A 10,800-nucleotide genomic window follows, 5' to 3' on the forward strand; every position below is an offset into this window, starting at 1 on the left:
ACTTAACCAAACAAAAAAACGCACATATACCAAGCCAATCGTTTAACGTGCAAAAATTGAAATAAATAACTTACAGTTGTAATACATTTGTGTATAACTACTATGGGCGACTTTCCTTTATAGTGTACAGACGCGATTACCCAAACCAGTTTCTCAGTATTATAAATCTTTACTGTGTATAGACGCGAATAAAAAACAACCACTTAGTAATATGCCGTTCACATAACAGACTTAACCTGTGCTAAAGTGTGCGTACTACGCTTATGTGTGTGCACTATGCACCTTTTCAATCGCCAACAACAGCATCAGAGCGTGTTTTGGTTCAAATCGCCCGTCTTGTGACGTCACAATGTGTTTTCACCTTTGCAGATTGCGGTCTGAATGTGCACAAGCAGTGCGCCAAGCTGGTGCCCAACGACTGTCAGCCGGCCCTCAAGCACGTAAAGCACGTTTTCGGCGTAGATCTCACCACTCTGGTCAAACTGCATGGCACCGAGCGACCCATTGTGGTGGATTTGTGTGTGGCAGAAATTGAAAAGCGAGGTAAATGCACTAAACATTAAGACGTACACCTATAAGCTATTAAAGTATTCGGGGGCGCCTTAATCGCTTATTGAAATTTAAAGCCGTCTGCAACAAGATTAGCTTATGGCCTTGAAGTTTTCATTGATTTAGCTATAGCCCAAAAAACTAAAACTGTGTGTTCGAAAAACATATAATGGGGCTACAAAGTGGGACAATTGAACCAGACCTTTTGGAAGACGCGTGAATAAACACAAGTTAGCGGATTTGAAAAAAGAAAAACATTAAGTGAAGTCAAAACAGGGATTTATTTTAGGGCGCAAGAATTCCTAAAACGTAATTTTTGTTTTAGGTTTTGCGTTAAGCGATATTGGATGGGACATTGATTGTGATAGAGCAAATGAATATTTGAATAAAAATATTATACTTTTTTTTTGTTTTTGTTTTTTTTAATTGAGGCGTTTGCTCATTATGCTTTGGATTAATACGTTAACTGGCAGGTCCTTTTATTGTCGCGACGCCTTTTGTGACGTAATATGACGCTTCTGGCAAACATAGCGACGTCACATTTTTTTATTCGGCATTGACATAATTCTGTTAAGCTCTTTGCGTCCTAGCTTGGAAAACAAAGCGTTCTTTCGAGTTTCTGTCGAAATATCAAGGACTGTCAATTCCCGCAACAGACGTCGTTTCGTAACTCGCCTTGGAATTCTGTTTTCGCGCTAAAGCGGTCTTCCACCTGCTAATAAATCACTTAGGCGGCTAATTCCCAAGACTTGAAACGATATTTTGACAGTAATCCTTCCATCAGCCATGACCCAAAGTCGCCCAAAACTTCGAAAGCGCCTTACTTTTCGGGTCCAAGTTCCACTCGCGGTGTTGTTGCGCTCCAATTCACCGTAAGCGTCTTAAATCTCGCGGCCCGCGATGTTTTTCGAATTCCACTGTTTATGGGTTCGCCTTAACCGCGCCGTTCGATCTAATTTCGATGTTTTTTGGTGCTTCTGACACGACTGGGCAGTTTGTGCTAGGCACGCGTACGCGACCCAACAGAGTCGGCAAAACAGCGATGCCGAAAACTTTGCTCCCTTGCGCTCAAAAAAATGCTGCCGGGGCTCGGCACTTGACACTATTGTGTGGCCACTCTATAAGTGACTATAGTTCTCTTATGTTGGCCTGTTTATTTGGGCGAGGCTAGTTTACATGCTTGTCGTTTTGCTAACTCGGTCAATTCCAATCTTTCAAACCAACATCTTTTTTTAATTTTCGGAAAAAAAATAGTCCTGAAACAAGATAAATGCGACCTGACTAGTTTCGAACACTGCAAACTTTAAACATATTAGCCACACATCGGTTTTTAATAGTCACTTTAGTTTTAAGATTACGTGTGGATGTACCGACGACATCAAACATTAAACCGTTTACATAATAAATGTAATTTGTCGTGCCCCCATTTATAGGGAATACCTCATCACTTGCAAAGAATAACATAACGGCGAAAGTAAAAAGCTTATATTGACCGCAGTAATGTTTATGCGCCTGCACAGTAATTCAACTGTAAAAAGCAAAGCAATCACCATTATTTTTCGCCTAATACCCTGGCAAAATGGCCCAAAACAGGACACTTGGGAACTGATTATTTTGGGAGCAATAAATCTCTGGCAAAACGGCCTAACGACTGAGTGACAGACGAATGATAGATGAAGCGAATTTTGACAGTTTGTTGTCACTTTCTACCGCGCCTGGGCGCTAATCGTTTTTATCGGCCAAACCGTTTACAGTAGCGTAAATAATATGTGCGCGAGCTTGACCCATCACGTTCCTACAGAGGCCTTATTGGTCGTATGTGTGTAAGGTTGAAACGTGAAACCGTTGGTATGGTTTGAAATGTTTGATTCAGCAGAAATTGTTTTCTGGATCGCATTCGGCGACCATAAACACGACCCACAGTTCGAGCTCTGCAGGCCAGCTTTGCCACTTTTGGCGCCTCACTTAGATCAGTAAAACGGACAATTTATAATGCCGCTCATAAAAATCTGAGCCCTGTCATTTGACCATGCAATTGAGGTTTTGCACACATGTAATACAGCGCAAAAAATGGTATTTTTATCTGTCATGTGATATTATGTTATCAAAGTAGCTTTTAAATTTGCGTGAAGGTTTATACAATTTATCTTTGATCAGCTTGTGCTTATTTTGAATTTGCCATTTCCACGCAACTAAAGCTTACAACGTTTTTCATTTTTTCTCCTTTACTCTTTTCATCGGTTTATTTTAATAAACTTAGGCAGGTTTTTTTAATTTGAAAAGGTGATTGCCTTTTATGTAAGTGTGTTTGGGAATATTGTAGTTACACCCCAACACCACTTAAAACTTTAATCAACTGGATTCGTTACCTTTACGGTGTTTGCGCCACTAATTATTGTTTACTTATAGCAGAAAATTAACGCACTGTATGTGTTACAATAGCATTAAGAAGGCTTGTAAAGATTGCCACGACCTGATGGGCGTATTTGTGGCCCAATACCCGTTATCTGCTCGATCTAGCGTTTGTCAAATTCCTTTCCTGCTTGTAGGAAGATAAACATTTACGCGACGTTCCTAATAATCTACGTCTATGGGCGCGTAAGCCAAACCCGAAATCCTCCAGAAACGAGCAAGCGTACTCTGGTATGCAACATTGTGTATTGATGTATATCGAGCCTGTGGCTTAACATGGACCAACGGCTTGCAAGCTTTCAATCGCAATCAAACAGCTAACTTTCGTCCGAAACGCGGCGACTGTTGCAAATTGGAGATTAAAGGGCGTCAGTCACGATTTCAGCTCAAAAATGCGACCGCTTCCAGATTTTCTGTCGAGAGCGTTTAGCCGACAAATGCGAAGCCCGTTTATATAACAAACTATTGGGCGACTAGAGAGGGGGCTGCTGTCGCTTAAGACGCCTATACCAGGAAATGCTTGACATAAAAATGTACACCGAAAAGACATGATTTGCTAGTTATTTTTTGACATATTTGTCTTTCAAACGAGAAAATACATGGAGGCCTATTGTGATTGAAGACATTTTAAGACAAGAGAATAGTTTGCGCAGTTGGTCTAAATTAAATTTCGTATTTGGTTTTATTTGTTCAAATATTTACCGGTTTTTAAGAAACAAGTCGAACTATTCAAAATGTTATCATATTGTTTGACAACGTGAAGGTTGATAAAAAATCATTAGATTGGGCCTTGTAACGAAAAATGCTGCTACTTGTTTCCAGTTGAAGTATGTTTCCTAATCTAGTTCCCGAACTTGTTTACCCTAGGTGTTTCTTATAAAGTCTGAGTAATCGCTTTCTCGAAAAAGCCGCTATTCACTGCGTCCCTGTGTGAACCTCCTTTATTTAGATGACGAAATACACATTTGCGAAACTCGCCTTTCCGCAAACTCGAACCCTAACGGTTAGTACTGGACGCAACCATTACTTTATGTAGTAAGTTTATTTATTAGTTTAACAACTGTTTAATAAAAAAATTAAATTGCAAGAATACATGTGGGTAAAAATTATTCATATAGAATAAAACGGGGCCAAAAATTTTTTTTTCGAGAAATAAAGTATAATACGAATTTTTTCAGCTCGACAATGTAAGATTTTAAGTATAAGTAATTGGGTTTTTGGTCGCATTTTTTAGGTTTAGACAAAGATATTTAGTTAAATGAATGTAAAGACGGAGAGCAGCATTCATGGTTGTTTCAGTTATATTACTCTGTTCATTCATTTATGTTTTCTTGTCACTCCAGACCAGTTGTAACCGCTGTTTTCCCTTGAAAATCTGAGTAATCATTTTCGGAAAAAAGTCGTCATCCGTCCCTATGTGAACCCTTTCAGATAACGAAATACTTTTGTTCGTCTCCTTGATTAAACCCCAACCCTATATAGAGGTGTCGCTCGTTCTCAAACCGACCAAAGCTTTGTAGCCCGAACCGCTTTCGGCAGTCACTTGTTTGTTTGTATCCGATTAAGATGACGTGAGTGCGGTTTTCGTACTTGCACCAGCGTAAGCTCTCCCGCAAATTAATCCGCATTTAATTGCACACGGCATCGTTATTCTCGTTTCTTTCTCTGTTTATCTCCTTTTTTGCTGTGTTGCGGCCGATTAGAAAAATTGCAGTTTCAACGTTTTTTTTTTCGGTTGTTGAAACTACACACTGTTGTGCGTTATTGGTTGAGTGTTTCTGCATCTGATAAACATCCACGCCAAGCTGTAGTTTTTGCTGTTTCTGTGTTTTGTGTCTGGTTGGCTAAACCTTTGTTGCCTGATGACATAAAAATACTCTGTTTTTGCAGAGTTGATATTCCGAAGTCTAAGGCTGCCATAAACACACCAATTTTTTTGAGTTGCGTTTCACTGTTTAACCTTTTGTGTTTTTGCGTTCAGGTATAACGTCAGAAGGAATTTACCGAGTTCCCGGGTCTCTTGATGACGTCATTGAGATGAAGGCGTCGTTTGATCAAAGTAAGATATAGAATCTGTAGACATTGTTCAGTTATTGGATTTATCAGAAACATTTTTGTACCGCTTGTAGTAATTATACCGCGATTCTTGTAGTTATTATAACAACATTAGAGTGGCTAAACGTTGCGATCTAAAGCACATGTTTTTGGAAATTATCGTTGTTTAATGTGCAATTTTCGTTTCCGCTAGACGGCGCTGATGCTGCCATTTCGCTCGAAGATGACGTGAACACGATCGCCGGTGCAATGAAGCTCTATCTTCGCGAATTACCAGTTCCCCTTGTTCCCTATCAACTCTACTCGCGATTCATAAACGCTGCAAGTAAGAAAAACAAATATTTAATCACTGATGACTGAGTTTAAAATTTATTTAACAAACAGGCGACAATACATATCAAGTTAGGTAACATTAAAACAAATTGATTAGTTGGTATTTGGAAATTTAAATCAAAGTTACCAGTGTGAGCCTTGGTATTTATGATACGACTATTACTGGAACTAATTTTTATAAACAAAGTTTTGGGAATTAACTAGTCTTAAAACAAGTCCTGTAAAAATTACGTTACTGCAAAACTTTAGGTTCTTCTATTTTACAATGTATTGTATGCCTCAATAACGTGTTCAACTTTTATGCCAATTCGAAATTTAAAGGCTCACTAGTACCACCATTACTCATTTTTAACGACCTTCAAATTTATTCGCTCTTTCTTTGTTGCAGAAATCTCGCAAGGTGACGGAAAGTTGGACGCCATTCGAATGGCTTTGAGCGCAATGCCGGGCGCCCATCTGCAAACGCTAAAGTTCCTCATTAAGCATTTGGGAAGGTTGGTATAATTTTGTTATTAGCTTTGGCCTATTTTTTTAATCAAATCTCGATGCTTACCTTGACACATTTTGTTTTGTATTTATTTTCCCTTTTGCCGTACTCAGTACGCCTGGCAATAACTGTTTCTTGATATTGTCTTGTTTCACGGATTTTTTTGGAAAAAAGGGAGAAACAACAGTAACTAACCAAACTTTAAGATAAATCAACTGATTTGAAAGCGGCCAGATTACAAGCTAAATTTGCTTAAACGTTTCTAAAACATTATGCTGCGCCATAAATGCGTGCGTTTTTCAATAAATCAAATCTTTATGAAAGCAATGAAAGTTAAGAATGTTTACAGAAAACGCACTGAATCGTTGTATTAAGTATACTTTATACTATTACGTTATGGGACTTATTATAACTAAACGCCCGGCATTATTTCGCAGAGTTGCCGAGTTCTCAGGCGACAACCAGATGTCGGCTCACAACCTCGGCATCGTCTTCGGCCCAACCTTACTTCGCGCCCCCGAGAAAGACGCCAGTGACAAATACAACCTAAACGACACCCGTTACCAGCAGGAGGCTGTAGAAACGATGATAGAGGCTCGCTATCACCTCTTTGGCCCCACCTGAACCCCATTTTTGACCCCCACAGTATTGTGCTTCCCGGGTGAAGGCTTCGCGCGCGATTTGTGGGCATTGGAACGCGAAAAATAACCCCCCACCCGAGGGGGGACATGGTCTCGCGCTGCCCGCCGATAATCCTGACTTGTCATTTTCTTGCAAGCGAAACGCGAAATCGGTTCATCAAGCTTTTGCGATCGCAAACGTTAAATTGAGTTAAAAGGTTTCGTCATTTATGTTTTCTAAATCAGCTTATTTTTTCACGCGTACTGAAAGTTTGGTGAGGGTGGTTTATACACCGTAAAAACACACAGTTTTTTTTTTTTTTTTGAGTTTCCATCTTATGTGTAGACCTTCTAGGTATTACACCAGAACTTAAAAACTTGGTTAATCTTGGTAAGTATTACACAAGAAACTTAAAAACTTGGTTTCAATTACAAATCAGACCATATTCTGTATTTTTATTCTGCTGTTTGTACAATTCGTCAGCCGTCAAAAATTCAGCTGGCGCCGACGGGTTTCAACTAGCTTTTCCCGGTTTTTAAAACTTTGTCGATTACCTTGAAAGATTGAAGTGCTTCCGGATTGATCTTTTGACTTGTTTTAAATTATTGTTCTAGGAGCCGATACCCTAAGCTATAATTCACATAGTGTTTGTAGTCGTCCGATAATACGGTCTTATCCCTAACGATCTGTTACTCAAATAAATTAAATATTGTTAAATTAGAATGCCTTGTTTTAAACAAATATAGGCAATCTTCTAATGGTAGTCCATTAAATGAGAACCATTATTCTAAAACAAGGCTAATTTTAAAATAGTTTTTAAAAAATAAAATAATTACTATCGGATCGGCAGTAAATTCCCGCAAAATTATGTTACATCCATATAAAAAACATTTTTTGGGACGTTTATGTTAGTTGATTACATCAGCTATTTACTTTCTTCGTACGCTTCGTGTAACCGTCTGCATGCAATGTACAAGCAGTCCACTCGCCCTAAAGACATAGATTTTATTTTGCTTTTTTCCTCCGGTTATGTTTCAAAGCTGTTTCTGTTTTAAAAGTTTTTTTATTTATTCGGTCTGGTAACGACCGCAGCGGGCTGGACAAATCCAGTTTTTACTTTTTTTCTGTCTTGTTTTAAAGTTCCATTTTTCGTTTTCATTGCGATTATTCTTTGTTTCCCGACGCTTAATTCGCGGCTCTGCGTTCGCTTTTCAAACGTTTCGGTGGTGGTTATGGGAAAGTAAGAACAAAGCGACAACCATTTGTTTTAGACAGTGCCAATACTCCGGGAGAATTAAAACGAATTCGTAACTTTATTAAAGTGCAATAACAACTCTCTAATTCCCCCTGACAAAACGACAAGAGTGGTGACTTCGTTAAATCTAACCCAGCTATCATTACCAACCAGACGAGTAAAAAGATCCTTACCACTCTCTCTCTCTGTACGATTTGTTGTTCATTTTCTTTGCTTGTCTTTCCAGCACTGTGCTTCGCTGTCCTGGCGCGTTTTCTTCGCTTGTTTTGCTCTGACGTCACCGAAGCGTGACGCAAATAAAAAAAATGTCAAGTGCAGAAGCTTTCGTAATGAATTCAAACCTTGGTGGGAAGGACTATATCAGGGTTGCAGAACCTGCGGCCGTTAATTTTAACTATTGCGCCGTGCACGTGTTAAGAAAATACAAGTATTGGCGAAATACAAGCTCCATAACCAACAAAAGCAGTCGTTTTGCATATAGAGTGGGATTAACGCCATTTGGAACTGGTGGATTTTTCAGAAGTATTGCTAGATGCAGCAGCGAAACTATAAAAAGCAAATCAAGAAAAGCGCAGTTCATTGCGGCCAAAGCTTGGGTTTATGCAAGTTGTTTTATAAAAGCTAAGACTTAATGCCATTTTTTATGTTGCTTCCCTTTTTCGTCTTAAAACAAATGGTGTGCATCTAATGCGAAGATTTAAAAAAAATCCAATTTTCATGAGGAATTTACCGGATTTTTCAACAAAAACCGGTTAGAACCGCCTTGAACTGGTTTAATCAAGAATTTGGTGCAATTAGAAGCAAAAAGTTTTTTTCGGTAAAATTTGAAAATTTGGCAAGAGCCTTGGTGTTTTTTCCATTTTTGACGATTTTGAAAAAATCCAATTTTCATGGGGAATTTACCGGATTTTTCAACAAAAACCGGTTAGAACCGCCTTAAACTGGTTTAATCAAGAATTTGGTGCAATTAGAAGCAAAAAGTTTTTTCGGTAAAATTTGAAAATTTGGCAAGAGCCTTGGTGTTTTTTCCATTTTTGACGATTTTGAAAAAATCCAATTATCATGGGGATTTACCGGATTTTTCAACAAAAACCGGTTAGAACCGCCTTAAACTGGTTTAATCAAGAATTTGGTGCAATTAGAAGCAAAAAGGTTTTTCGGCAAAAATTTGAAAATTTGGCAAGGCTTGGTGTTTTTTTCCATTTTTGACGATTTTGAAAAAATCCAATTTTCATGGGGAATTTACCGGATTTTTCAACAAAAAACGGATAGAACCGCCTTAAACTGGTTTAATCAAGAATTTGGTGCAATTAGAAGCAAAAAGGTTTTTCGGTAAAATTTGAAAATTTGGCAAGCCAATAGCCTTGGTGTTTTTTCCATTTTTGACGATTTTGAAAAATCCAATTTTCATGGTGAATATACCGGATTTTTCAACAAAAACCGGTTAGAACCGCCTTAAACTGGTTTAATCAAGAATTTGGTGCAATTAGAAGCAAAAAGGTTTTTCTGTAAAATTTAAAAATTTGGCAAGGCAATAGCCTTGGTGTTTTTTCCATTTTTGACGATTTTAAAAAAATCCAATTATCATGGGGATTTACCGGATTTTTCAACAAAAACCGGTTAGAACCGCCTTGAACTGGTTTAATCAAGAATTTGGTGCAATTAGAAGCAAAAAGTTTTTTCGGTAAAATTTGAAAATTTGGCAAGGCGATTGATAGCCTTGGTGTTTTTTCCATTTTTGACGATTTTGAAAAAATCCAATTTTCATGGGGATTTACCGGATTTTTCAACAAAAACCGGTTAGAACCGCCTTAAACTGGTTTAATCAAGAATTTGGTGCAATTAGAAGCAAAAAGGTTTTTCGGTAAAATTTGAAAATTTGGCAAGCCAATAGCCTTGGTGTTTTTTCCATTTTTGACGATTTTGAAAAATCCAATTTTCATGGTGAATATACCGGATTTTTCAACAAAAACCGGTTAGAACCGCCTTAAACTGGTTTAATCAAGAATTTGGTGCAATTAGAAGCAAAAAGGTTTTTCTGTAAAATTTAAAAATTTGGCAAGGCAATAGCCTTGGTGTTTTTTCCATTTTTGACGATTTTGAAAAAATCCAATTTTCATGGGGATTTACCGGATTTTTCAACAAAAACCGGTTAGAACCGCCTTGAACTGGTTTAATCAAGAGTTTGTTGCAATTAGAAGCAAAAAGTTTTTTCACTAAAATTTGAAAATTTGGCAAGGCTTATAGCCTTGGTGTTTTTACCATTTTTGACGATTTTGAAAAAATCCAATTATCATGGGGATTTACCAGATTTTTCAACAAAAACCGGTTAGAACCGCCTTAAACTGGTTTAATCAAGAATTTGGTGCAACTAGAAGCAAAAATTTTTTTAGTTGAAACTTGAAAATTTAGCAAGGCTATAGCCTTGGTGTTTCTTCCATTTTTGACGATTTTGAAAAAATCCATTTTTCATAGGGAATATACCGGATTTTTCAACAAAAACAGGTTAGAACCGCCTTGAACTGGTTTAATCAAGAATTTGGTGCAATTAGAAGCAAAAAGGTTTTTCTGTAAAATTTGAAAATTTGACAAGGCTATAGCCTTGGTGTTTTTTCCATTTTTGACGATTATGAAAAAATCCAATTTTCATGGGGATTTACCGGATTTTTCAACAAAAACCGGTTAGAACCGCTTTAAACTGGTTTAATCAAGAATTTGGTGCAATTAGAAGCAAAAAGGTTTTTCGGTAAAATTTGAAAATTTGGCAAGTCTATAGCCTTGGTGTTTTTTCCATTTTTGACGATTTTTAAAAAATCCAATTTTCATGGGGAATATACCGGATTTTTCAACAAAAACCGGTTAGAACCGCCTTGAACTGGTTTAATCAAGAATTTGGTGCAATTAGAAGCAAAAAAGTTTTTCGGTAAAATTTGAAAATTTGGCAAGGGGGATGGATAGCCTTGGTGTTTTTACCATTTTTGACGATTTTGAAAAAATAGCCTTGGTGTTTTTACCATTTTTGACGATTTTGAAAAAATCCAATTATCATGGGGATTTACCGGATTTTTCAACAAAAACCGGTTAGAAC

The 10,800-nt window shown here is 37.6% G+C and overlaps 1 protein-coding gene across 1 annotated transcript in view; it reads left to right on the top strand.

Moving 5' to 3' along the window:
- LOC146145715 (uncharacterized) overlaps positions 1-7,316 on the top strand; it is a 71,447-nt gene extending 64,131 nt beyond the window's left edge. Inside the window, exons 18-22 of the mRNA XM_083389672.1 lie at positions 370-543; positions 4,943-5,020; positions 5,210-5,341; positions 5,738-5,843; positions 6,274-7,316. Of these exons, the coding sequence (XP_083245798.1) occupies positions 370-543; positions 4,943-5,020; positions 5,210-5,341; positions 5,738-5,843; positions 6,274-6,460 (677 nt within the window). The 3' untranslated portion in view covers positions 6,461-7,316. The remainder of the gene's footprint in view (positions 1-369; positions 544-4,942; positions 5,021-5,209; positions 5,342-5,737; positions 5,844-6,273) is intronic.
- The last annotated feature ends 3,484 nt before the right edge of the window (positions 7,317-10,800 follow it).

This window comes from Ascidiella aspersa, chromosome 5 (genome assembly GCF_963924565.1).
Source record: "Ascidiella aspersa chromosome 5, kaAscAspe10.2, whole genome shotgun sequence".
Lineage (NCBI taxonomy): Eukaryota > Metazoa > Chordata > Ascidiacea > Phlebobranchia > Ascidiidae > Ascidiella > Ascidiella aspersa.